This window comes from Brassica rapa, chromosome A08 (genome assembly GCF_000309985.2).
Source record: "Brassica rapa cultivar Chiifu-401-42 chromosome A08, CAAS_Brap_v3.01, whole genome shotgun sequence".
In the NCBI taxonomy this organism is placed as follows: domain Eukaryota; kingdom Viridiplantae; phylum Streptophyta; class Magnoliopsida; order Brassicales; family Brassicaceae; genus Brassica; species Brassica rapa.
In genome coordinates this window covers 7106269-7133810 of record NC_024802.2, presented here as the reverse complement: position 1 = coordinate 7133810, position 27542 = coordinate 7106269, and the positions used below count along the sequence as shown (strand labels likewise).

General features: G+C 36.9%; 4 protein-coding genes across 8 annotated transcripts; 1 reads left to right on the top strand and 3 right to left on the bottom strand.

Annotated features, from left to right (window-relative positions):
• The first annotated feature begins 2708 nt into the window (after positions 1-2708).
• On the top strand, positions 2709-17296 carry LOC103833596 (leucine-rich repeat receptor-like serine/threonine-protein kinase At1g17230). Of its 3 annotated transcripts, none has more exons than XM_033276417.1 (3): positions 2709-2737; positions 2852-13423; positions 13490-17296. In XM_033276417.1, exons 2-3 carry the CDS (start codon positions 10849-10851, stop codon positions 13783-13785), a joined length of 2871 nt encoding a protein of 956 aa, XP_033132308.1. In that variant the 5' UTR covers positions 2709-2737; positions 2852-10848; the 3' UTR covers positions 13786-17296. The 3 variants fall into 3 exon arrangements, with proteins under 3 accessions (XP_033132308.1, XP_009107926.1, XP_018508898.1); XM_009109678.3 differs by lacking the exon at positions 2709-2737 and having other exon boundaries at positions 2864-3088; positions 3123-13423; XM_018653382.2 differs by lacking the exon at positions 2709-2737 and having other exon boundaries at positions 10614-13423; positions 13536-13777.
• On the bottom strand, positions 14520-16801 carry LOC103833597 (putative protease Do-like 12, mitochondrial). The gene is made up of 8 exons (XM_009109679.3): positions 16454-16801; positions 16134-16385; positions 15839-16022; positions 15487-15746; positions 15277-15404; positions 15073-15198; positions 14903-14953; positions 14520-14827 (listed from the first exon to the last, which is right to left on the bottom strand). Exons 1-8 carry the CDS (start codon positions 16755-16757, stop codon positions 14615-14617), a joined length of 1518 nt encoding a protein of 505 aa, XP_009107927.1. The 5' UTR covers positions 16758-16801; the 3' UTR covers positions 14520-14614.
• Positions 17147-20671, bottom strand: LOC103833595. Of its 2 annotated transcripts, none has more exons than XM_009109677.3 (7): positions 20238-20671; positions 19666-20154; positions 19233-19588; positions 18709-18920; positions 18254-18510; positions 17967-18145; positions 17147-17666 (listed from the first exon to the last, which is right to left on the bottom strand). In XM_009109677.3, exons 1-7 carry the CDS (start codon positions 20476-20478, stop codon positions 17580-17582), a joined length of 1821 nt encoding a protein of 606 aa, XP_009107925.1. In that variant the 5' UTR covers positions 20479-20671; the 3' UTR covers positions 17147-17579. The 2 variants fall into 2 exon arrangements, with proteins under 2 accessions (XP_009107925.1, XP_009107924.1); XM_009109676.3 differs by having other exon boundaries at positions 17148-17666; positions 20208-20670.
• Positions 20672-24400: 3729 nt separating this feature from the next.
• Positions 24401-27327, bottom strand: LOC103833594 (protein yae1). 2 transcript variants are annotated; one of them, XM_009109674.3, is made up of 6 exons: positions 27140-27327; positions 26785-26875; positions 25805-25864; positions 25308-25435; positions 25104-25225; positions 24401-25021 (listed from the first exon to the last, which is right to left on the bottom strand). In XM_009109674.3, exons 1-6 carry the CDS (start codon positions 27272-27274, stop codon positions 24697-24699), a joined length of 861 nt encoding a protein of 286 aa, XP_009107922.1. In that variant the 5' UTR covers positions 27275-27327; the 3' UTR covers positions 24401-24696. The 2 variants fall into 2 exon arrangements, with proteins under 2 accessions (XP_009107922.1, XP_009107923.1); XM_009109675.3 differs by lacking the exon at positions 27140-27327 and adding an exon at positions 26133-26640.
• Between the last annotated feature and the right edge of the window lie 215 nt (positions 27328-27542).

Below are 27542 nucleotides of genomic sequence, written 5' to 3'. Positions count from 1 at the left end.
CAAAAACTTTTTGGGTTTGAGTTTTGGGGTGTTACAAAAATGACCCGCCATGATATTCTCAAATTACCCTAAAACAAACTTTCTCAAATAACAGATTGATTGCAACTTAGGGATCAAATCCACAAAGATTCAATTTTTTCACACAATAAACTTTGATTTCAGATTAGATAGGTCAAAAATATATAAAACAGTAAATAAAAGACTTGCAAACCGATCAGATAGAAGATAGATCTTAGAATATCAAATAGATAATCAAAACTCAGATAAATAGTTGTCAAGGATTTTATTAGGCGCAATTCTAGAACTCAAATTCAACAAGCAAGTAATCCAGCTCTCGCATGCAAATACTAATCAGATGTCTAAATATTGTGATTCCAATTATTGTATGTGAATTTAGGAAGAGTGTTGATTGATACTTGTTTCAAAAAAACTTTAAGATCCAACTCGATTTGTTCACTAAGTTATCTAAACCCACTCTCGTATGTGCCTAACAACTTAACTCAACATGATTCGTTTCAGGTATCGGTCACACTCTCGCGCTATTCCAATTATCATATGATCAAGTTTCTAGATGATAAGTCACACTCTCCTGCTATTCCATCACTATAGACACAAGTAATAAGATTAATCATGGTGAAGGAAACCATAGATTTACCCTAGCAGTTGTATCAATCACAAGTTCATAAAAACCCTAGATAATTCCTAAATCTACCAGGGAATCTACTCAGACATGATACATGAAACAAAAATAATAGAATAAATAGATGTGATAGAAATCAATAAAAAAAACTAAATGAGTTCTAAGAGAACTCTTAAGGAGTTCCTCTCTTCTCTCCTAGCCTAAAAGAAAACCTAAAAGAAAGTCTAAAATAAAAGCATAGCCTCCAAAATGACTTAAAAACATATATATAGGGTTTAGACACGTTCTGGGCTAGTTGATTCTCAATAGCTTCTGTTGGGGGTCAAAAACGGTCACAATGGAATTAACGTCCAAATATCCATAAAAATCAGCATGAACGTTTTTACGAAAAGTAATCTTCGTAAATAAATCTTTACGAAGAACTTTGCAGTGAAATCTTGCACTAATCTCGGTTTATTCATCGAAACTAAACACCCATAGTCCAAGAACACGTTCGTAAAACGTCAGAAAAGGATCCAAACAAGGTCGCCACGTAGCGACCGGACCGCGAACGAGCCGGTCGCTACGTAGCGACCAACCAAGCCACTTGGTCGGTCGCTACGTAGTTACCGACCAAGCCATTCGGTCGGTCGCTACGTAGCGACCAACCCGCGAACGAGTCGAATCCTTCGCGGAACCACAAGAGTTCATGGAAGAAGATTTAACTTCGCAACTCCACTCGACAGGCGTGGAACTTTGCGAAAGATTCCTTCGGGACAAAACCCTAACGAAACAACCTATGTCGAAAACGAGAACTCTGAAAGTCCTTCGTATCCCGCAAAGGATACAGGGAACAACGAAGTCGGGTGCATTAACTTGGATCCCAGCAACCTTTCTGATGATACGGAAAAAGACGCTGACGTACATCCGAGAAGAGCCAGAAGCCATACGGCACGAGAAGACTCTCCGTTCAGTAAACCCATGACAGAAGAAGATGTCTTCTGGGTCGACCAGCAGGAGCTAGGCAAAGAGCATGCCGAGATCACTTGTAGCAAACGCCGACGGGGTCGGGAAACTGCTGGCAAGAATCCTAACATTCGTGACCTCGCAATTACATAATAATGACTGCCGCAGAATTAAGGACAGTACAATCCCAGATCCATTACGCTACCGGCACCGCCACTGAAATCGATCGACTGCTTGAGGAAGCTCAAAAAACACCCTTCAAAGCTCGCAAACACTGGTTAAATTACTCCAGCAGTGACTGCTCCAATGGCCAATGCTTACGCAAACGCCACAATGCTCAAGAAAATCAAAAACCTAATTGCGAAATTCGATTTCTCTAGAGGGCAACGATAAAATCTATCAAAACCCGTAAAATTTGTCTCATTACCAAGTTGGAGAAATCTCAGCACATAAGGGTTCGAGCAAAAGACTTTTTCGAAAACTTTCCGGAAAAATAAAACTTGTTTTCGTCGAAGACACGGAAAAAGGAAGAACAGAAAATTGGGTACGCAACTCACCGCTGCACTTCTTTCGACATGAAACCTGGTCAATCACACGAACCGGTTGGCATATGGCGACCGGTCGAGTACGCAACCCGTTCGCCATATGGCGACCGGTCGATCAGTCAATCCAGTCGCCGTATGGCGACCGGCCTGTTAACCGAATGGGTCGCCTTATGACGACCGGAACGATCCCTTCCCAGCTCGCCATATGTGAGCTGGCGACTCATTTCCGACTCTCCTCTTTTGAGCCTCGACTGAACTTTCACGAAGTAACTTTTGTAAAATTAAAATCGATAACTTTTACGAAACAGTATTTGAAAAATTAACTCGACAACAGTTTGCGGAATAACTTTCGTAAAATTAAGCTCGGTAACATTTTGCAAAACATCGATCGTAATATTGATCGGGAATATTTTACGAAACATTATTCGTTAGGTTAAACAAGTTCATGTGAAACAATCAACGGAAAAATAAAGACAATAAGGGCTGTGACAGGACCAGTTCACTCATAACTTGACAAACTGAGAACCTCACCCGAATGACTCCATGTCCTCTGCTTCATCACTTACTTCTCCTCATTGTGTTTCAACGATTTCGTAAAGTTCCTTCGGTACGTAAAATGCTATCCGGTTTACAAAATTCTGCCATGATGAGTTGAAAACATTTATTCATAAACGTTTTATAGACTTTTCAAAAATATACAAAGTGCACTTGGTTAATTTAGTAAAACCAACATTACGAAGAAACGAGAACAAAAACTTAGACGTTGAAATCCCTTCCTCACTCCGATATTCTCGTCAGATTTTCGTCAAAAACCAATACATATGAAAATCAGTATCAGACCTTTTGAAGTCCTTTAACATTGAATCGAAAGTGGCTGATCCTAAATGCCTAAAAAACTTTTGACAAATTACTTACTCATACTCGGGAATAACCTTCGACGAAACACACGCCTGTCCTCGTAATAACTTAACACTTCGAAAAATGAAACTCAGATCAGAAGACACGGGGAGAAGAAGAATGAAGAAGAGGCAATCCCGAATCACCGATGAGACTAAAGTATGTCCGACTTATAAAATTTTATCAGAATTTTAATTTTTCGTAGTAAAAAGGATGAAAACGTCTTAGGAACTGCCGTAAACTTTAAAGAGCTTAGAATCTAGGTGGATAGTTTAGTAAGCTAAGTCTTAGGCAATTTTTCCAGTCTTGTTATATTGTTCCTTAACTGACCATGCATAACTCGCAAACCGATCTAATCTCTCGTAAAACCGAGAAACGATCACCACATATTCGAGCATACTTATCTCGCTTCCTAAAGAAAGAAAGAACTAGAGGTACGAACGTCGTCTTAAAATCGATTTGTTCCTAGTAATTTTCTTAAAAACTGAAATATTCCAAGTCAGAGTGAGAATGATGTTCTGAAGGTGGCTCATGAAATCTTCTACTATGATTACAACATGAAGTTTAACCTTGAGCATCCATGGTGTGTGTTGAGATATGAACATAAATGGCTTAGCCTCAATACTCCTAAAGCTAGTGGCAGTGCAAAGAGGAAAACTGGTGAGAAAGTTTCCCAATCTTCAAGCACCAATGTTGGTGATCATGAGATACGACCTGAAGGTATCAAGGCTGCAAAAACAAGAAGGAATAATGCTCAAGGGAAGGCTCTTGCTGACTATAAGAGCATTTGGGAGATCAAGAAGGAGGATTTGGCGATGAAGGAGAAACTGTAAAAGTTGGCAATACTGAACACTCTCCTTGTTAAAAAAGAACCACTAACTGAGGCTGAAGAAGTTGTCAAGAATAAGCTACTCGTCCAGTATTTCTGAGAATGATGTTTCTACTTTATACTGCTGCTTTATATGTTTTATCTGTTTCTTAGCTACTTGTCAGGAATAAGCTACTTTCTACGTTTTATCTTATTCGTTGCTTCATGTTAATGTTGCTTTCTACTTTTATGAATGTAGTTCCTGGTTTCTACTTATATGTTAATGCTTCCTGGTTGCTTCAATTACTATTGTTTTATCTAAATTCTGCTTATATGAATGTAGTTCCTCGTTTCTACTCTATATGTTTTTTCTAAATTATGCTTTCTACTTATATGTTAATGCTTCTTGGTTGCTTCAATTACTATTTTCAGGTTAAGTACGACATGGGACTTGATTATAGCTATAGCCAGCCTTCAGAATCAGAGGTGTATGGTGGGAACACAATAGACAGTGGCTACAGCGAAACATAAGATCTTATTCGTCAGGATCAAGCTGAGATAAGCTACAACAATATTGCTGCGCCGGTTCAGTACCCTCCTCAACCTGAGGTTGAGTTTGGTTTCCGCAGACATGCCACTGTGGTGGTCAACCTCTTCTCGCAACCTCTTACACTCGAAATGATCCAGGTAGAAGATACTACACGTGTGAGAATGTTGATGATGGAGAGTGCCATGGTTGGAAATGGTGGGATGTCGCGATTATGGAGGAGATGAGAGCAAGGGATAGACACACACTTGAACTGGCTGAAAAGGTAGATTATATATCCTTTATGAGTGACTATGAGACTGAGCAGAAACTGGCAAATCTAGAGAAGATAGTTTTTGAGCTAGGTAACAAGAATTCAAGGTTTACCAATCGGTTTGAAATGGTTGTTGGTGTAATGGGCATTGTATTAGTGGTAATAGGTATGGTGGTCATGTTTAAGTAATTCAACTTGCTGTAGTGTAATGACTCGGATTTGTAATGTGTAATGTGGTTGATGATTTACTTGCTGTTGTAATGAACGGGATTTGTAATAACTATAATGATTTATTTTGCTTAATGTGTAATGACTGTTATGAATTGTTTCCGTTAATGTATCAGCTTCTTGATATTGCATGTCGATATAACTGTTACTGAATGAGCTTGATACTCTGGCTGATTTATCCTTGTCTCTACATAAGTATAGAACTGTTATTTTGCTAAATTTGGAAGACATTTGCTTCTCGGATCTTAGTCGATATTGATCTCCCACGGTGGTGACATATAGGTGACATCCATATATAAGACCTACAATGGTTATTACATTATGTGAAATTGGATACCATACTCCTGTCTTAGCTATAATATTTAAAACTTTTCGAGAATTAATCTATAATCCGTAAGATGAAATTTAACATGCTTTAGAACAAGATCTGCTACAGAAATTGAACTAGTCACAGAAGAACCCGTGACCCCTTTTCGTAGTTATATTTCAAAGTACGTTTGATATATATACAAACAAGAACCCGTGATCCCTTTGAAGTATGAAACATCACAACAAAACAAGCTAGTGTCACAAGCTCATGGACTTCCAAAACAATAAGCATCACGAGAGTTTCATAGAACAAATATCACAAGCTAGACTTTTTAGCCTATAAGTAAGAGACATCTTCTCTCATTACACATATACAAATCATCCCTCTTTAACTCCTTTTTTGAAAATATTTCCTCCCTTTTGTCATTAAATATGACATCTTCTTCCCATTATCATTACCACAAAGAAGATGATGCTGAATTTGAAGCCCTATTTGAAGAATTATTAGAAATTCCTGATATTATTCCCGAACCAAAAGAGCGAAAAAACGTATTTTTATCGAGAGAAACCGGGAAGAAGGCAACATGAAGCTCTGGAATGATTATTTTTCTGAAACTCCTACATACCCTTCCAATATATTCCGGCGACGGTTTCGAATGAACAAGGCATTGTTCATGCGTATTGTGCATCGTCTCTCTACAGAAGTTGAGTATTTTGCTCCAACACAAGATGCAGTCGGACGGTCTAGTCTATCACCGCTCCAAAAATGCACTGCAGCAATTCGTCAATTGACATATGGTGGTGGGGCTGATACGGTAGACAAATATGTACGACTTGGTGAAACAACAGCTCGAAAATGTTTGCACCATTTTACCTCCGGAATAATCCACTTGTTTGGCGATGAATACCTAAGACGTCCCACACCGAAGGATCTTGAAAGACTACTCCATATTGGAGAACAACATGGATTTCCCGGGATGGTTGGAAGCATTGACTGTATGCATTGGGAGTGGAAGAATTGCTCCACCTCTTGGAAAGGTATGTATTCACGAGAAACCGATAACCCAACAATTGTGTTGGAGGCGGTAGCTTCATATGACCTCTGGATATGACATGCATTTTTTGGAGCTCCAGATACTATGAACGATCTTAATAATCTTGATCGAACACCTGTTTTTGATGACATTATTAACGGAATAGCAAGTCAACTTCTATGTCAACGGAAGGGAGTACAATTTCGCTTAATATCTCATGGATGGTATTTATCCGGAATAGGCGTCTTTTATTCAATCTATCCGACTACCACATGGTCCAAAAGATTCATTATTTGCTAAAACCCAAGAATTTGTGCGAAAAGATGTTGAGCGTGCCTTTGGAGTCATGCAAGCTAGATTCGCCGTTATTAAAAATCCATCTAATTTATGGGATAAATCAAAAATAGCAAATATTATAAGATCATGTATCATACTTCATAATATGATTGTCGAGGATGAACGAGATTCATACACTCAGTATGATCTTTTATCGTTTCAACACGGAGAAGGTGTGGATCTTACATTTTCCGTCTAGATGCCTACTAATCTTTTCAATACAATTGATCGTCGAGCAAGAGTTCGGGATAGACCAGTCCATCGACAATTAAAACTTGATTTGATTGAAAATATATGGGAGAAATTTGGGATTCAAAATTAACATATAATGTTTAAGTTTCTATGAATTGAAGTTTGCTTTTATTTATTATGTTTGTATGTTTGTATGTTTTTTCTTATGTGTTGAATTTTTTCTTTTTTAATGTTTTTATTGTAATTTTTTTTTCAACTTTGTGAATTTCTTATGTTTTCTATTTTAATGTTATATGTTTTATTTTAAACACATCTATATATGTTATTACTTATGAAAATAAATAATTAATTTACTAAGGAAAAGCTTTTGCAGTATTTTTAAAGATTTGATGAGATTTTAATGCATTTATCTAATTCTTATGCTTACTTCAATTATGGATTTTAAAAGAATATACATAAATTTGAGAGAATACTAATTCCTCTAAATTCTATTGAATCCTTGTGTATTTAAAAAGGTAACAAAATTTATTTTATTCTTAAAACTGAAAGAAAATAGTAATTAGTACTACATAGTTTATGGATTGTAGCAAATTTATTAAAATCATAATACTAATAAATAAAATATATGGATCATCTAAACCATAACATCTCTCCACATATCTTCTAAGTTCTGCCATAGTTTTTCTCCAAGTATTTGCATTTTTTATCTTGCTCTTGTGTTCGTAAAGGCTCTTAACAACGATGTGCGAAAGCACACAATCGAAAGTCTCAGAAGGCATCTTGATTTGGTTAACAGACACTGGGTTTCTTCAGCAACAAGGCAACATTGACTTTATATTTGTTAATTGTTGTTCTTTATATATGCCGGTAACTCGTTAATTATCATCCACAAAGGTCTCTTCATTCTTCACGTACTTCTGGAAAAATGAGAAGTAGAGAAATGCTACTGTTTGTGTTTTCTTACGATTCATTACAAATCTCTGCATAAGAGCAAAGAATTGACCCTTTACATTTATACATGACATTTTCCATTAAATTCTTATCAAATACCATTACTACAAAATCTATCAAATATTGAATAACAACAGAATTTAAAGTAATTAAAAGAATGATTCCAAATGCTTAATCCAATAACAAAAGAATTTAAAAGAATTGATGAAATCCATAATTGAATAACAGTGGAATTTAATGGAAACTATAATTCCTTCTGATTCTATCAAATTTCTAAATCCAATACCCCCACCTAAGAGACAATAAAAGTATCTACCAATAATCTACACATTTACTCATGTATCTTAATTTTGTCTCTTAATCTTCAAATATTAATAAAAAATGCTAAGAGACTTAATTTTTGTCCCAACAATAATGTTGCTCTAAGAGCACCCCTATTGGTGAACTCCCCGAATCTCAATTCCCAAAATCCATTTTTGATTATTATAATTTTTTTTTGTTCGTTTGATTTTTTTTTTTAAATTAATAAACCATTTTTGATTGGGCCGCCACGTGTCAGTGGGGCCCGCGAACAATGTTGATACATGTTCATCCCAGCAAAATCAAGTGATACAGGTTCATAAAAAACATGTTATTATATTAATTTTTTTTCTTGAAAACTGTGTAAACTTCTCTTTACATCAAATGAGGATGCTCTAAGTGTCTAAGATCTTTTTTTTTCAATCTAGATGCTAAACTGTCTAAGACCTAGGCTATTAAGACCATCAAGATATCGTTTAAACCATCTAAACTTTGTCTACATCCTTTCCAAAAAAAAAAAATTGTCCACACCGTGAAGTTTGCTTTTTCTGTCCGTTTAGCATTGAAACATGGGTGATTTTGCTGTATAACCATACTAAGAAAAAAATGAAGAATATAGCCATGTGTTGAGAAATGTGTCAATTTGCCACATTATTGGACATTATAGTCCTTTACGAGCGCATGAATGTGTGTATATCACACGCTATAACCAAATACTATTCTATTTATGTTGTCAATATAGAATGAATTATTTCAAACATAAATGTAACAATAGAGAATAATATAATTTCTTTAGTACTATTTATTTATAGGTTCAATGCAATTTCATGAGTAGACAATATGAACAAGTATATTTATTCGTAAGACAAGTATTTAATGTAAAATAAATTATGTGAAATAACATAATTAGCTGATATATTACAAAATAAACATATACCATTCTATATTTGATGACCATATAGTATAGCATGTGGATATATATATATATGAAACGAATATTGAGAGTAAGGGGAGAGGAAGAAAAGCGAAGACGGGGATAAAAAAAATGAAAAGAGAGTTTACAGAGAAAGCTGGAAATAGGTATAATGTCTAATAAATAGAAGAGTATAAATAATATGATGGGATGATGAAAAAAGAAGAGGAAAGGAGTACAAAGAGGAAAATGGAGAGAGAGAGAGAGGGAAGTAAGAGGACAGAAGAGGCGGGAGAGGGGAAGAAGTGAAGAGAGAAAGAGAATCTGGGAGGAGAAAAAGAGGAGAAAGAAAAAGTGTAATTTCTATTCTATTTTATATTTTATAAATTGAATAGAATACAATAATATAATATTTGAATATTATATATTTTAGAGAGAGAGAAGGAAAAAGGAAGTGAAAAAGAGAGGGAGAAGGAAAAGAAAGAGGGATATGTGGATGGAGATTGGAGAGGGAGATTGAGGAAAGATGAATTTTATTGCTATTATTCTATATAACTTTATGGAATAGAATAGAACAAAACTTTATTATTATTGTATATATTCAATTTTATAAATATATGTTAGTTTTACAAAATTCAAAACATGTCATATACGAAAAAAAAATCTATGTTTTTTATAAGTATATAAGAAATTCAAATTATATTTTTTCAAACTTATAAAGTTAATTAAAAAGAGAGGTGAAAATGAGAAAGGGTAATATGACAAATAATATATAAATATCATAGCCTATTTCTTGTTATGGTTATACACTTAGTTTTTATTCCACTATGGATATGATCCCAAATTTCCCTTGAAACATTCTATCTCAGTTAGGGCTGGGACTTCGGATATTCGGTTCGGGTTCGGATAGGATCCGATCGGATCCGGGTTTTTCAGATAAATGAATTCTATACCCAATGGGTACTTAGTAGATTTCGGTTCGGATTTCGGATCGGGTACTACCGGTTTCGGGTCGGTTCCGGGTACCCGTTTCTTATGTAAATTATATAAATATTTGCAAAATAAAATAATTATATACCAGTTATTTATTTATTTATTTTATTTTTTAAGGAAAAGTAAATAGAAATCGTATACATATTAGTAATATGTATTAAATACAACGAAGGTGAACTAGTCTAGTGGTATTACAGTTGTCGCTTTACCTATCCAACCCGGGTTCGACTCTCGGAAGATACAAATCTATGTTTTTTAAGCATAGAATTCAGGTTAAATGGGTACCCGTTCAGGGTAAAAACCGAAACCGAACCGATACCCATGGATAATTAACACTAATACCCATCGGATAAATTGCCTTGGACCGCAACCGAACCGAACCAGTCCATTTCGGGTCGGTTCCGGTTTGGGTATTCGGTTATGGATAAAAATCCCAGGCCTAATCTCACTACCTTAAATACTAAAAAGGATAGCATCAATTTAAAATTAACTAGCCATGAGTAAATAGTACACCAAAAATTAGTTTTGACGCGTCACATTGAAACCCAAAAACAACTAGAGAAATAGCCTATTACAGTCGATATATAATACAGTTAGAACTTGAAGCACTTGCTTAAATTTTTTCACTAGAGGATCAAATGATTAGAGTTGTCCACGTTCCCTGTAGAAAATAATAAATAAACTGAAATGGTCAACAAATAAGAACCAAACAGTGATAGGAGCTGTGGTGGTGGCAGAACACGAGAACAAAAAGACTTGTTAAAAGTCTTTTGTGTCATAAAATACAAATCAGTCAACGTCCTCAAGTCTTCAACCCAATCAACACGCCACTGTAACAGTTTCCACACCATTTTCCCCATTCTCATCGACTTTTCTCAGTGTTCTGTTAATCTTTTCATCAACCTTTTCTATCTTTTTCCCGAAAAAGAATAGGATCACTGGCGTCAAAAAAAAAAGATGAAGAAGATACAAGTTCCTCCAGAAACAGGCAAGTCCATGTTCTGTCTCTTCTTCTTCTCCATCTTCCTGTCTTGTTTCCATGTATGTTTCCCGGAGCTTTCTTCAACCCAGACAAACACAATGATCGAACTCTCTAGATTCCTTAATATCCCAGACTGGAATCTTCCTGGTTCTGAGAGGAATCCATGTTCATGGGAAGGTGTTGATTGCAGCCGACCAGACAGTAGCTCTGTGATAAGCTTGTCTCTCTCCGGCTTCGATCTCTCCAATTCTTCATTTCTACCACTTGTTTGCCAAATCCAGACACTGGAGTCTCTTGATGTCTCTAACAACAGCTTGAGCTCAATCCCGGACGGATTCATGACAAACTGCGGAACACTAGTTGGGTTGAAGCAGCTGAACTTCAGCGGGAACCAAGTTTCTTCTTTTCCTGGTTTCCGCAACTTCTCCAAATTAGAGGTTCTTGATATCTCTCACAATAGGTTGAGTGGGAACATCGGAGACTATGGTTTTGACGCTTTGGTTCAGTTGAAAAATCTGTCCCTCAACTTCAACAAGCTAGCTGGTTCAGTTCCGACCGATTTGGCCAAAAGTCTGGTGAATCTCGAGGTCTCGGATAACTTATTGAGCGGTAGTATCCCCGAGGGCATCGAAGAGTATCAAGAGCTAAGGTTGATTGATCTCAGTGATAATCAGCTTAATGGGTCACTCCCTAGCTCGTTGGGAAACCTCTCCAAGTTAGAAACTCTGCTTCTTTCCAACAACAATCTTAAAGGGGCAATCCCAGAGTCACTTTCAAGAATCCAAACCTTGAGCAGATTCGCAGCCAACCGTAATGGATTCACCGGAGCAATTCCATCAGGGATCACTAAACACGTCGAGAACTTAGACCTCAGTTTCAACCTTGTAAACGGGTCCATTCCAGATGATCTTCTGTCGCAGCCTAAACTCGTCTCTGTGGATTTGTCATCGAATCTGTTAGTTGGATGGTTACCGCAAAGAATTTCGCATAGCCTAGTTAGGCTGAGGCTAGGAAGCAATAAGCTAACAGGGTCAGTGTCTTCAGGTGCATTTGAATGGCTGCAGAACCTGACCTATCTGGAGATGGACAACAACGGATTAACTGGCCACATACCTCCTGCATTTGGAAACCTTGTGAGTTTGAATCTCCTTAACTTGGAAATGAACCAGTTCACAGGGATCTTACCTCCTTCGCTTGGAAACATCACCTCGCTTCAAGTGTTGAAACTTCAGCAGAACAAGCTCACCGGAGAAATCCCAGATGAGATGGGATCGTTAAGCAAACTCTTGATTCTTGACCTCAGCTGGAATTCTCTGAGTGGATCTATACCGTCTTCTCTTTCGAACCTAATGAAGCTTACCAACATGAAGTTACAAGGGAATAAGCTAAGTGGTGCTATACCTGACAGCATTGGAGATCTGAGTAGTCTCTTAGAACTCCAGCTCGGTCAAAACCAGCTTAGAGGGAGGATTCCAATAATGCCGCCAAAGCTGCAGATCTCCTTAAATCTCAGCACTAACATGTTCCAAGGACCAATCCCTTCTACATTGTCTCAACTCGGCCTCTTGGAAGTTCTTGATCTTTCCAATAACAAATTCTCAGGGGAGATCCCTGGTTTTCTGGCCAGCCTAATATCCCTTAGACAGCTGGTGCTATCCAACAACCAGCTTATTGGAAATATTCCAAAGTTCACCCATAATGTTTCAATCAGTGTCACTGGAAACCCCGCGATCACCACGGGTGACCATGGAGTCGTTATCCCAGGCAGGCCATCAGGGAAGAAGAGCCAACTAGTTCTGATCGTGACCCTTGTCGCCGTAGGAGTAACTGCTCTTGTGGCAGTTATTATTATTCTGAAACTTTATAGGCGCTTCAAAGGAGTTAACAACATGCAAGTCGACCTCGACGAGGAAGAAGGATCAACTGTGCTTCCCGAGGTCATTCATGGCAAGCTCCTCACTTCAAACTCTCTACACAAATCAAACATCAACTTCGCCAAAGCTGTGGAGGCCGTTGCTCATCCAGAGAATGCTCTGTTCCAGACAATGTTCTGGAGTTACTACAGAGTACTCATGCCCTCTGGTTCGAGTTACTTCATCAAAAAGCTCAACACAAGAGAAAGGCTTTTCCAGCAAGCCAGCAGCGAGCAGCTAGAGCAAGACCTAGAGATGTTGGGCAAGCTGCACCACTCAAACGTAATGGTTCCACTGGCTTATGTCCTCTATTCACAAGGAGTCTTGCTCTTCTACGAATTTGCTCACACTCACTCCCTTCACGATGTTCTGCACAACCATCCCAGCGATGTGGTTGATTGGACGAGCAGGTACAGTATAGCAGTTGGCATAGCTCAGGGAATCTGCTACCTGCATGGATCCAGCTCCAACGCTCGTGATCCAGTCCTTGTACCAGATCTCTCTAGTAAAAAAATAATGCTCAAGTCGCTCACTGAGCCGCTAGTAGCGGACATTGAACTGTTCAAGGTAATCGACCCTTCCAGAAGCAATAGCAGCCTCTCGGCTGTTGCAGGCACCATCGGCTACATTCCACCAGGTGAGCCATACAAAAAGCTTTGTCTGAGAGAAACAAATGAGCTTTTATTAACTTTTTGATCATCAGAGTATGCTTACACGATGAGGGTGACAATGGCTGGGAATGTCTACAGCTTTGGGGTGATTCTTCTGGAGTTATTAACGGGAAAGCCAGCGGTCAGCGAAGGACGAGAGTTGTCCAAGTGGGTGCAGAGCCAACAAGAGCAGCGCAACAACATTCTTGACCTAAGAGTGAGCAAATCATCACCTGTAGCAACAAAGCAGATGATCCGTGCCCTCAGCATTGCACTTGCCTGCATAAACATCTCTCCTGGGGCAAGGCCAAAGATGAAGACTGTCCTACGGATGCTCACAAGACTCTAAATAAAAGTATTGGCTGACCTGTAAATTTTGCTTGTTGCTTGCTTTGTATATATAAGCATCACACGAAGGTATTCTCCAGCAGCCTATTATCTGCATCTCCATTTTTGAGATGCTCAGGATTCAAATTCTTAGTTTAAAAAGAATATCAGTCCATATCGAACCTAGCTAGGAAATACCAGATGGTCAAATATGGATACTTTTATGGAAAAGGCAGCAACAAAATCATGTGGGAAGGAAGGCCTTTTAATGTTGCAGGAGATATAGCTCAACCAAACAAACAACTGATTATGTTCAACGTTAACTCTTAAAAAGTCGATTCTATCAAGAAAATGATTGGTCCGAGTTGCATAGGGAATCTTTTTACATTTTGTAATCATTTTATTAGTTTTGCTTTTGCTTAAAGGTTGGTACTGAAGTGATGTGAAATGAGTCGGACAGATTTGATAACTGTTATATATACGCACAAGTTGTATCCTTGGCTACAGTCATATTTTGCAACATAAAAAAAGAAAAAGAGATGTAATCTTACGCTTACAAGACAAAATCACTATTTAAGCCTGTCGCCTATCTAACATGTGTGTGCTGGAACTTGTTTGCTTTGTATTTTAGTTTTATTAATTTGAATCCTAACAATTTTGTAGATTTGATCATCATCGGACAAGCCGTAACCAATCCTCTAGCATCTTTGAACGTGCATGGGATAAAGCAGAAAAGGAAGCCTACAACTCCAAACAGGAAGGTCAATACTCAATATTTATCTTTGAAAGTCGAGAGGAGGACATACAAGTAGAAAGCAGCAAAATTTCAAACCTAGTATCTTTGAGCACAACTAGTTACTAGGCCCAGTTAGATCATTAGATATGGCAGATGTTATGTTATGACGTTTCAAGATAATAGAATCTGCCTTTTTAGCAGATTCATAGTTGAGGACTAAAACCTTGTCATCTTCTAAATCAATGCTCAAATTTTGAGTGCCATTTTCTTCTATGAGCTCAAATAGATGCCTTAGATTCTTTACCTTTACTTTGTTCACTTTCTCCACCTGCAAAAAAAAAAACATTGTTAGATTTTATCAAAAACACTGCACAATGCCTTGAGAGTATCAAGAATTAGCAACCTGCAAATCTTTGAAACTTTCGTATCCTTGGTTGATGTCATCTTCCAGTATCTAAGTTATGAATAAAAGACATAATGTTTGTTAAAACTCGACATAATGTTTGTTAATACTAGTTAGCAAATAATATAACATTATCATTTTTTCTATCAAACTCAAAATTCAAAACAAACCTCAGAGATAATGACATGCTGCTCTTCAGATTCGCTCAAATTGTGATTTGGAACAAAAACAAAACCACCGAATATGTAATAACTTGGACGTTTATAATACTGTTGCACTCTAACATGTGGTTTCACCTGCAGTGAAGAAAGTACCTCAAAACAACATGTAAACCAAAGAACCAATTAATAGTTTTAGAAAGAGACTTGTCTTACGGGCTTTAGATTGATGTTGTACTCATGTTCTTTTCCCCTTCGCAAAACTTTGATCATGCTAGTTTCGCCTGGTTTCTTCATTGAAATCAAATAATTAAAACTTATTCGCTCATTTTCCCAAAAAGGAACTGCATCAAACATAAACTCACTTGATAAGTAAACAAACGTTAAACAATATATACAAAAAAAAAAGGAATTTGATATAATGACCTGTCGCATCATTTGCTATTGGAACACCATCAATGGCAAGAATGATGTCATTCTTTTTCAAAATTCCGTAGGCACCCGACCACATGTTTATTTTGTTTATAAGAATTCCTGTCATTTCAGAGCTCATTTTGAAATGATTACGGATTTGAGCATTTTTAATAGACTGGTATGATAGACCCAATGAGCAGAAAACAGCCTGTTGATCGCTTTCTTCATCACCAGTTATGAAACGCTTAACAATTGGCGTTGGGATAAGAGAACTGCAGATCGAAACCGTCATGGTAACAATAAATCAAAAGTTAAAGGTTGTCTGCCTCCATTAAACATCATAACATTGTCTAGTTTAACGTACCTTTGTATCTGTGAACCTTCATATGCTACACCAACGACTTTATTCTCCAAGATTACTGGGCCACCACTGTTTCCATCTTTTATGGTTGCATCTATTTGTATTCTTAGTAGTTCGGTGTCACTATGAAGGTACTTTTTGGTTTCAAAGCTACTTACAAGACCTTTTGTAATCCAAATTCTGTTACCTGCATTTGAGCAAATAATATTTAGTTTGTAACCCAAGCATAATAACTAATTAGTAAATGTGAATATGATTTTATTGAATAGTATGAAACTTGTCAAGAAAGGAATCCCACCAGAATAACCAAGAACGAAAACAGCTTTCTTAAGAGGCGGTATGCCTCCGAGCTCCAAAGGATTCATACCCTTCCAGAACTCTTGACTATCGATCTCCAAGATGGCCAAATCACATTCATGTGCAATCTTTTGAACTTTTGCTTTATATTTGATTGTAGAACCACGCTTTTTGACATGCACAGATGTGTGTTCATTCAGTACTTCCACCACATGAGCGTTTGTAAGAATTCTTTTTCCCGAGATTGCAAATCCTACATAAAGTAAACCTATAAGAAAAAGATAATAATCTTGATGATGAATAGAGTTTCCAAGTCAATACCAGTGCCGTAGCATCGTTCGGTATGAGTCTCCCAAGGTCGAGTTCTGCTATAGTCTCTAGAGGCAAAGAAGACCTTCACTACTGAGTTCTTCAACAAACCAACCGGACAAGTTTCTTTTGTTTTCATTCTTCCGTTTTGTTTTTTCTTCACCGTGCTCCTATCATTGTTCCCAACATTCAAGATAGCAAACAAGTTTCTGACAACTCGGCCGGCCATTGTTACCGGATTGCTTCGGACATTATAGGAATGTGGAGAAGAGAGGAAACCGCGGGGAACAAGAGCTCTCAAGTTACGGACCAGCATATTGAGCTTGCTTAGTTTGAACTTACGACTTTCTTTCTTTTTTTTTTCTGGTTTTTATTGGTTATGTTCCATGAGACACTTTTCTGTTTTTAAGGAGGACTCCCAAAACTTAAGATGTATTTACATTTTTCAGTTTTCTTTTTCCATTCTTATGTGATTTCTATTTCTACACACGACTGCCTTTTACCTAACAAGATATCGAAATGTAAGCTTTCTTTATTATTTTCCCAGCTTCCTCTTATTTTATTGTTAAACTTTCCAGTTATAAAATAACTCATATTTCATGTAACAGAAGATTCACTTAAAACTTTAATTAGTAGTTTAATTAATACGTCTCTCCATCGATAAATAATATGGATATTTTCAAATATGAAAAATCAGCATATCTAGTTGGCAAAAAAAAAGAAATATCAGCATATCTTGTTTATGCTTTGGCTCAAAAAAAGTAAAATCTAATCAATGTATTTTTGTAAAGGGACCCTCCTCCAGAATGATGATAGTGACACAGACAAAAACAAAGCAATGAATTGAATTAAAATCGAGGACCCTCGAGAATCTTAATCAAAGCCTCTTCTTCATTCCAAGTACTCTTCTACATCTCTACAGATCACATCACACTGTTTTGGTATACCTCCTCTGGTTCTTGCCACAAGCAACAGACTCGATCCAACTTAACCAGTTTTAGAGTCATCGGAGCAAGGAGCTTTTCAAAACGAAACTGTGAAAGAGCATTTCTCCAAGTGACACTGTGAATACAGCAGTAGAGACAAACCCCAACAAGTAATATATTAAAACGATAAAAAAAAAAGAAGCTCAGGTCATCTATTGTTGTAGTGCTGCTTGAATAAGGTTTCGCTTCTCCTCTGATCTGTGACGGAACAATTTTGCAATCTTTCTTCTCTCGCAGTCCTGAAATCCAGATAAATAAAACAAAACAAAACAAAAAAACATATGAAAAACTTAGAAATCTAGTTCTGTTCTGTATACTCTTTACTACTTAAAACTTATGATATAAGACACCTAATCCCCAATAGTTGATAGCATTTCAGTTAACATATCATGCAAGCGCACTTTCAACTTTACAACCCTAAACCCAGCCTATACACATAGAGTCAAGGGAACCAATTATTTTTTAAATGAGCATCAAACAGCTTATTGTTAGGCCAAGACAGAATTATAATCATACACTTTAAAAACCGAAATCTTTACCTTGAACATGTGAAGATTAAATGGTTTGTCAGGATTCATCCTTCTTAGTTTTTGATAAGTATAAGCAAAGCTCAGCTGGTCACGGGGAGTAAAGCGTTCCACTTCGTTGAACCAAAGACATGAGAATAGGTTCGACATCGGAGTATGCGCCCGTACTATGAAAGACCCCTCTGGAACATCTGCGAACAAGAGAGACTGTAATTTATTGTTTTTCACATGACCAATGCAAACGCTCCCCAAGAACGGTTTTAATCTGGGTTTGTATCAGTTGTCTAACAAAATCTTACTGCTAGGAAGAAGCTTGAACGGATCTGAAGCGTTGAATCTGGTCAGCCCGTCAGCCTTGTAAAACTCAAACTGTTGATCAATAACAGTATGGTTGTACTTGTTCAGCTTCTTGTTTTGTGCAACCTCTTCCCATAAGCAATGGCGGTCATAGTGATTGGATATAGCATACTCGTGACCTTTACGCCATAGGAAGTACTCCAGAATGAGTAAGGGATCCAACTGAAGTCGTAACTTGCTGTCCAACCAGATTGAGTACCTGGAAAAATAAACAGCAGATGAGTTAGGTTGGTTGTTCGTTGAGAAGCTTTTCGGTGGGTACTGCATATCGAATTCAGATGCATGTGTCCAGAGAAACCACTTTCATACTTAATCTGTTTTTAACTGCACGTGCTGGAAAATTATGTGCTAGTTAGACCAATAAAAGGGAAAGTTATCGCTATCACATAAGACTCACCTTGCTGATGGGAAAAGTCGGTGTGGCAACAGTTTTGGTATTTTGCCTACCCTCCTCATATCTGCGTAAGGCAGATTCTTTACCACAACCAACTTCCACAAACCAATGAATCCTGCTCTGTCTGGGGCATTGCCTTCCGCAGAAAGTGTTTGCATGGTAATCTCGTCCACGAACACAATGAAGCAAACATTTTTTCTTGACAACCGACTTATCTAAATGAAAATTGAAAAAAAAAAAACTCAGGTTAGTACAAGGAAATTACGAACATAAAAGAGGAAACGTGTATTTTGAGAATATTGGGGAAACATGAGGTTGCCTGTCAACTCTTATTCCACTACAATGAAGCTAGATATTTACGCAAGAGGACCTACTCACAGCTCCCCGTAACTCTAGTAAGGCCTTGAGCAGAGTTCATACTAGATATCTATTTCAGATGCCAGCTATATTCAAGCATTCATGACACCATTTGTGCACGTACTAGTCACATGTTCCAAACAGTATAAATATACATCAATGAACATTACCATTTTATTGGCAGGAGGCCTCAAGCGATCAGAATTGCCAAATATGCATGAGATCACAGCGATGTGGCATCTACTGATATAATTAGTATCATCTTCTGTGAGATCAAACCCAGTGGTTGGAGATCCTTTGGGAGCTTTGACAAAACCACAATGAATTTTCTTGTCTTCAGCCAAGAAGGAATCTTGTCGCTCTTGTAAACTCTGATGACCTGCAAACCTGGGATCCCACAGTTCTTCTCCATCAGGTTTTTCCTCATTCTCTACGTACTGTAAGGAGAATCTAGCAGATTTTCGAGTATTCAAGGGCTCCACTATTGGTTGACTAGAATTCAATAGCTTCATCTCACAAGCTCCACCTGAAAGTTTGAAGAACAAAAAGAATGATGAGGATCAAATACCGAGGTCCTCAACCCATCTAAGTACAAGTCATCACCTGAAGATCTGCGACCACGACCTCTTCGTTTAGTATCAGATCGTGATGTTTTGCCGGACTTACCAACCTTCCTAACAAGAGAAGACCTCTTAGAAGTATCTCCATCATCAAGTTCCTTACTCATGGAATGAAGAGCCTCTGTAGGCTTCTCCTTGTCATCGTCATCATGGCCAACGTATTCATCATCCCCTTGACTATCATGAGAATCAATAGCATCATCAGGGTCCATATCAAGGGAAGCTTGATACTCTGCTTCATACTTGTTTAACTCGTTCCGTCCAGCTTCATTGTACAAACCAACCCCCTTCACTTGAATAGGTTTATGCTCTACTTCATCCTCATTATAATCATCATCCCGTCGTCTATCATCCTTATCCCAATACCTGGAGTCTCGTCCGTGAACCACTGAGCCGTGACCAAACTCAAGCACCTTCCCAGGGTCAATTCTCGTCACATTCGTCAGAAAATCACCGTCGAAAGAATCCAATCCTACGAAAATGCAACTTATATAAAAGATCTATACAAGTAGTAAGCTAAGCAACCTTTATCATCGTAGCCATTAGTAGCAAAACCAGAGAGATAGTAGTAGGCTAGAACAGTGACAACGAGCACAAGGCAGAGAACGAAGACAACAGAGCCGACTCCACCGCGACGAATCCTCTCAGGTCGAACAACGGATCGCTTCCAACGGTTAGCCTTCCCCTGTCCTCCGGCGCCGTTTCGGATCCCGATCGCTACGTGATCAGACGCTGAGCCTCCTCCTCCTCCGCGAACGCTGAATCTATCGTTTCCGGATTGTCTGTATTGAGGCATTCTAGCATTGTAGAGAGAGAGAAGGGGGAAAAGATAAAATGGCAGAGAGTTGTTGGATGAAGCAAAGCTGCTGGTTTGAGTTACTTCGCGGACGGACGACTAAAGATCCATTAAAATCAATCTTTGATTTAGGTGAGAAAGAAAAGATAGGCAGGTTACATATGATTGCGCGTGATCGTCTACGCGCTTCCGGCCTGTTTCTTATATACGCTGCCTGCTTTACATCAACCACCTACATCTGACCCGACCCGGTTTAAGTTTTTAGACCCAATGATCAGGGTATCCGGATCTAGATCAATTATCCGACGGATCTATAATTTTACTATTTTTATCCGGATATGAGGTTTTCGGATATTCGAGTGTCAGATATCCTTATAAAAATTGTAATATCCGGCGGATATCCGAATCCGGATTTGGATTCTTAAAATAAAATAAAAAATAATATTAATATATATAAAATATGAACAATAATTTAAAAATAAAAAAATATATAATTTTTTAATTATTTCTATGTATAATATTACAAAATTTACATAAAATTTATATATACTATTATAAAAATAAAAATATATTAAATAAAATTAATTTATATATATATATATATTACTATTTTTCAAATATTTATTAATAAAACTTACGGATCCGGATATCCGGACTAAAAAAATTAAGATATCTGGATCCGGCTTTGACGGATCCAACATTTTACTATCCGGATTCGGATTCGGTCCCTCTGGATATCCGAATTTCGGATCTGATCCTGATCAAATCTCGGATCGAATCCGGATCTCGGATAAAATTCCAGGCCTAACTACGAGGCCCCTAGATACGCATTATTTTACCACTTGCCAAGGAAAATTGAACTCAGGGTGCTGTGAGCTCTTTACCACTAGGCCAAGAGCACTTGATTAATATCCATTATTCTTGATATTTTTATTTATGAATTCAGTTACATTGCAAAAATTTGAACATTTGTATTGGTTCTCATTGGTAAGGTGTGGCGGAATGGCGTTTAAAAATGCATTTCTGCCAAAAATTTACCAATCAAGAAAATTTGCAGAATACAACCTAAAATGCAAAATCGAAGATTTTGTTTTTGTTGACAAAAATACAAAATAATGTTCATTAAGTGATGTTTAAATAAATGATTTGTAGAATCAAATTTTCATATTGTTTAATTATATGGAAATAGTATTTTAAAATATTAACTAAATATTATTTAATATAAATAATTATGGAATCAATAATATTAATTTACAACTTCATTTTAGTATATATGTTAATGTATTTAAATAAGATAAATTATTAATAGAAAAATGTTTTGATTAAATTTAACTGGAAAAAAAAATATTTAGTTATTCATAGTTATTAATTATCAATAGATTAAATAATGTATTAAATTTAAATTTTGGTTCAAATAATTAATATCCCGCCAGTCTGTTAAGTTTATCCAATTGTTTAGAAAACTATTCCTCAATTTTTGTTCTAACAGATTTCAATAGTTTCAGCAACTTAATTATTTATTTTGGCAGCTTAATTCATTGTTTTCAGAATCGCTATAAATCAATGTTACCAATGGAAGATGATATGTGACCAGGGGCATGTCTTGATAGAAATTACTAAAATCAAGTCGTAGAAGCATGGGTTTCAAGCCCTCAAAATATATATTATTTTGGCCTATTACATTGTATATTTCTTTAGTTTCATGGTTTTATAAGCGAATTTAGAATATTTAACTCAATCGCGTTCGGTCTTTGAATAATTAATTGTCAACCATTTATTTCATCGGCTGCTAGGGTGTTAGATACGTCTTCTCTTGACTTACATTAGTTGAAATTTTTAGCCATCTTGCTCTTGCACGAAGCTCTTCTCTTTTCGAATCCGGATCTTGAAGGACCTAGACAACAAGTGAAGATGTATATTCTGTATCAGTTCGTGAAGTACTACAGGAGGTAGTACATGCGTGTGTCATGAAGATGGGCTTGGTTGAAGTTCGTATGTTGTGATGTCCGTGGGCTTGTTAAGCTTGGAGAAGAAGCAATATGTTTATTGGAAGATTTACATTAAGTGTAAAGGATATTACTTGAAGAGGAAAAGGCAAAAGAGTTATTCCTTGGGAGAAAAAGGAAAGTTTCTTAAGTTGCTTTTGGAAAAACTTGAAGAGCAATATGTTTTTTTGTTCTCACTGGTTATTCTCTCTGTCAGGGCCGTCTTTTAGCATGTTCAAGTGGAGCGGTTGAACAGGGTCCAAAATTTTAGAGGGTCCATATTTTTTTTTTTATTTTAGTAATACAATAGTTATAAATTTAAAATCATATATATTTATTAAAAATCAGATAGCTATATTTAATTTTAATTTTCGTATTGATTTAGAAATCTATATAGTATTTATAAATCCAAGTAAAATATACAAATTTCCAAATTTTCTCGGATTAGTATTTATAAATCTGAAGGTTTTCCTTCGGATTTGGGCCTTTGTATTTTTCACAAAGAAATCCATGCAAATCCATTCAAATACATTATGAAATCAAATATATTAGTAAATCTGTATGATTGAATAACACTTGATTTGAATTAGAATTTATGAATCATTAAACGAATAACACTTGATTTGAATTAGAATTTATGAATCATTAAACGAATAACACATGATTTCAATACATATTTTAAAATCATAGAACCAATAACACTAGATTTAACTTGGATTTTCAAATCCATCAAAATACACCAACCAATAACCTCCACTAAGCTCTATTGAGAAGAAAAAAAAGGAGTCTCCAACTTCTTGTTTAATCAAATCAAGAGTCTACGGCTTTTGGTCTAAACACTATCCATGTTCTATTGCTCTATTAGTTTTTTTTATAGATTATAACTCATGATTGTTGATATAAAAAATTCAAAAGAAAAAGAAAACTGAAATATTCATAGTCTCAAAGAGATGTTTTTCCTAAGGTTTTAATTATAAAACCAAAAGATGTTAGTAAATATATTATAACAATATTTTGTCAGAAAAACATAAATTATTTCAGGTTAGTAAAAAAAGCCTTATTTTTTTTTCAAACAGAGTCTCTTTAGGGTTTGAGACGGCCCTGCTCTCTGTTATGCATAGGTGGCGGTAGTGCGGTGGTTGGTGTTCTCTGCGTTTTCTCTTCCCCTTGACTTCTAGTTTGATGTCATCTTCTCTAGTGGAAGCTATAAGCTTAGTTCAGTTCATGCTCTTCAGATCTTTATCAGTGGTGACTGGTGAGCTTAGCTGACATCACGGCTATTATGGTGGTAAAGTTTAGTTGGTGTTCTCCCTATTTTATATATGGACTTTTAAAGTTAGTGGCTTCCTATTTGTTGAAATCTACCAACATATGATACATAGAAACACAAAAAGGTTGAATGCATAAAATAATAAAATCTACATATAATGAATCAGCGTTAAAAAAAAGAAAAGAAAAATTTGATTCTTCTTCTCTATTGCTAATACATAGTATTTTTGTATTTTTGTGGCTTCACACAAGACACGGAGAACAACGACGCGCTAATGTTAATAATATTAGACGCAGCGGCAGTTTCCGAACAAGATCTGATCGCTTAAAATTCCAGCGTCAGCCGCGTCTTATTCCGGTGACTCTTTTTAATGTTGCGGCCATATTTTTTAAGCTTGCGCCATCCTCCGCATCGTTTAAATTATTGCCGCTCATAGTAATCGCCGCGTCCATTATCCGAACAGGGCTATAGTAAAATCTTCACTTTGAAAGTTTGAATGAAAGCCATAATGAAAGGCGAGGCGACCTGAATCTCAGCAATATGTTTCTTCATCGTCCTAATCGATAATTTAGTGGTCGGTTCGGTATTTTGGCTTCTTTCAATAACAACTGGCCCAGTTCTGATTATAATGAAACCAGGCGCTTATATTTCAATGCAAGTGTAACTGTGAGATTATGGGCAAATTAAACTCAATTTGGGCTGCTAATCGCAGTCTAAGCCAATGTTTATTGCAGTCAAATTTGTTCTTTTGATAATAATAAAAGTTTTAATTCAAATATAAAACAGAATCGGGAACAAGCATCCTCCATGCTTCCGCTTGGCAATAACTTCAGGTAACAAGACTCCTCTATGCATCCTCAATCTTAGGATACTGGTCAGGAAGAGAGCTTAGCTAGTAACTTGTCGTGCGAGAACCAGAATCACGACTGGAGTAAGACCCTTTTCCTCCACTCTTATCTTCGTCTATGTGTCCTCCAATCTAACTTTAATCTTAGGAGAATTGTCAAGAAGAGAGCTCAGCTCAGTAACATAGCTTCCCAAGTCATTTGTGGCTGAAACAGAGCGAGAACCTGAAACACAGCCAGAACCAGAACAAAGACTAGAGCAAGGCTCTTTTTCTCCACTCTCCTCTTCTCCTTGCTTTGTAGTCAAAGCTCCATAAAACAGCTTCAAAGCGGCTTCAGTTGAGAGATCATGCACAGAACCGTGTAAGTTTCGGAACTTGTCTCGAGTTTCTTGTTCATCGATCAGTTTTTCTCTTAGGTCATCTGGGAGAAAAGCCAGCGCACTTCAAAACAGAATATGCATTAGACTACTATGTGTAACAACAACACATGAGCGTAACAGGGCAAAGCTAATCTAGTAATAACCTGGAAACACCTCTAACAATACCAAACTTGTAGCCAGCAAGAACTGATTCCTTATAGCCGACGTTATAACCTTCTTGCGCAGCAGCTTCTTGTCCAGCAGAAATCCCATCACGGTATCCAAGCTACGATATCGATTTAGCAGAAAAGCCAATCAATCAATAAGGCTTATGGAAACTGTAAAAATAACAATTTACAAAGAATTACCATGTGGAATTTTTCACGCATGTTCTCAGTATCCTTGTTCATCGAGTAAGCTTCACTTGGTTCTTCATCTGAACTTCCATAAAAGGATCCACCTTCATTCTCAAGATTACTTAAACCAAGCGATGTTTCTGTTCATGAAGACGAGGAATGCCAACATTAGCAATCCACTTTTTTTTAAGGTTAATGCTGATCTAATCAAACATAACTATTATTATCCACTGGAATAGTGTGATGGACTATGAAACTTCCCTTCGGAGACAACAAAGGGGACAGAGCACCATTCTTACAATATGTACTGTATATAGCGGATAGCAGGAACTTAGAAACACACAGATTCTATTCTATCACCTCATTAACTGTCCAGTCTCAGACAGTTGAAAACTGAAATCTTAGTAAACTTTTTTTTTTTTTTTTGTAAGCCTTATCAGGTACAGAGCAAGAGACAGAACTTAAAAGGTACTTGAAGTGCATATAACATATGATACTAAGATCCTCACCAGGTTTTGAAAGCTGCAAACTTTCGCCGTAAAGCTCTTTGGCGAAATTAGACTTCCCATCTGGATAGTGGTAAAGGATTTACAAACAAAAAACATTGTTTTTAGTCAAAATACATTAGAGGGTAGCAAAACAGCATCGGTATTAACTCAAGAAACTGAAAGCTTACAGTGATTCCCCTCAACAAGATTATACCATCGAATTCACAAGATTACTACTTTAGATATAAAGAAATATGGTAAAGATTGGCTCTTTAGCTTAGCTAAAGGCGTAACACGAAGGAACAAAAAATCAGAAATCATAAATTTGGGTATCATTTAAAATAATAACCTTCAGCTGGCTCCATCACTTCTTCGGCGAGATGTAACTGGGGACCCAAAAGATGTAAGAGGACGGAGAGACTTCGACGGACACTAGATCGAAGAAAGCTAGATTTTTACTTTCTTTTTCGTCATGTAGATTATTTATTTATTTATTTATTTTTTGGAACTTTTGACAAAAATGTAAAAAATGGGGGCGGTGGCTGGTAATCGAAGATGAAGTGGTTGTTTGCTTGCTGCTCTGTTTTCGGTTTAAATTTGCTTCCGTTTGAATGTTTATTTCTCCGGTTTGGTTTGCTTCTGGATTTCTGGTTTACTTTTTTGTTAACGGATCGTTAAAGTCTTGCTTGCCGGAAACGAAGTGTTAAATCGCATCTTGTTCTCTTTTTTTTTGTTTGTTCAACTAATCGCATCTTGTTCTCTAAATGATGAGTTTCCCTTGATTTCCTTATCTCACCGTCGCGTAATACTCATTCGTCGGCCGATCAGCTATTTTGAACTCATTTATTTATTTCAGCCTATGTTTTTAAATAATAAGAGTATTAATATTCGCAAAAAAAATGTAAAAAATAAAACAAACATTTCATCTGCGCTTGGACCATGGACCTGTTTACTTTTTTAGTGGTAGTAAAAAATAAAACAAATATTCTCAAAATTTTTACCTTCTTTGGACCCAACTGTATTGTAATACCCAGCAGAATATCCACCAGTAAATGCTCCATGGAACCTTCTCCGTCCCTCTTCATCAGTCACCTGAGAAGCTTTCCATAGAATTATAAGTAAATATATATATTGGAAAGCTGCATATAATCAATCTAATAAAACATTAGCATAAGCTGACAACAAATAACTAAATCTCAGATACATATAAACATGATTCTCAGTACTAAAACCAGCTCAAGTAGAGGCATTCACATCGAATGTTCATGACCAAAGCGGGTTCTCGCGATGCTTGATTCATCTATAATTCATCAGCAGCAAGTAAAGAGACGGCTAGAAGAATCAAAAATATCTCACCTCTTGCTTCCAAGCAGGGAGAGTTTTTAGGGTTCCCGAAGCTCCAGCGACTGCTTTCTTTTTCCGACTCGCGATTTCGTCCTCGCGCTCTATCGGCGTCCCGTGGAATACGAAATCATCCTCGTCTAACCCCATTCTCTTTCGTTCACCACCGAGCGAAGCGATTTCTAAATTCTGAATCAATGTCGGGAATAATCGAGGAGAAATATGGGCCTGACGTGGGCCAATTAGTCGGCCCAGTATGAGTTTGAATTTTATGCTGAATGGTCTCTCTAACTAGGAAAACTCGAGAATGGAACAAAGTTCGTATTGAAGAATAGTTATCACTATCAGACCTTGCTTCGCAAACCCTAGGCCTTAGTCTCCATGGATCACAAGATTTGTATATTTGGCCTCTCCAAAA

Excerpts from the sequence above, each read along its gene's own strand:
- LOC103833596 (XM_033276417.1), top strand. The coding sequence starts at position 10,849 with ATGAAGAAGATACAAGTTCCTCCAGAAACAGGCAAGTCCATGTTCTGT. Across the intron at positions 13,424-13,489 it reads CATCGGCTACATTCCACCAG|AGTATGCTTACACGATGAGG; the intron begins GTGAGCCATACA and ends TTTGATCATCAG.
- LOC103833597 (XM_009109679.3), bottom strand. The coding sequence starts at position 16,757 with ATGCTGGTCCGTAACTTGAGAGCTCTTGTTCCCCGCGGTTTCCTCTCT. Across the intron at positions 16,023-16,133 it reads TTTCGTTCTTGGTTATTCTG|GTAACAGAATTTGGATTACA; the intron begins GTGGGATTCCTT and ends GCTCAAATGCAG. Across the intron at positions 14,954-15,072 it reads AGCATGTCATTATCTCTGAG|ATACTGGAAGATGACATCAA; the intron begins GTTTGTTTTGAA and ends TTCATAACTTAG.
- LOC103833595 (XM_009109676.3), bottom strand. The coding sequence starts at position 20,478 with ATGCCTCAATACAGACAATCCGGAAACGATAGATTCAGCGTTCGCGGA. Across the intron at positions 20,155-20,207 it reads TAATGGCTACGATGATAAAG|GATTGGATTCTTTCGACGGT; the intron begins GTTGCTTAGCTT and ends GCATTTTCGTAG. Across the intron at positions 17,667-17,966 it reads TTAATCTTCACATGTTCAAG|GACTGCGAGAGAAGAAAGAT; the intron begins GTAAAGATTTCG and ends TCTGGATTTCAG.
- LOC103833594 (XM_009109674.3), bottom strand. The coding sequence starts at position 27,274 with ATGGGGTTAGACGAGGATGATTTCGTATTCCACGGGACGCCGATAGAG. Across the intron at positions 25,226-25,307 it reads TGCGTGAAAAATTCCACATG|CTTGGATACCGTGATGGGAT; the intron begins GTAATTCTTTGT and ends TCGATATCGTAG. Across the intron at positions 25,022-25,103 it reads ATTGTTAGAGGTGTTTCCAG|TGCGCTGGCTTTTCTCCCAG; the intron begins GTTATTACTAGA and ends TCTGTTTTGAAG.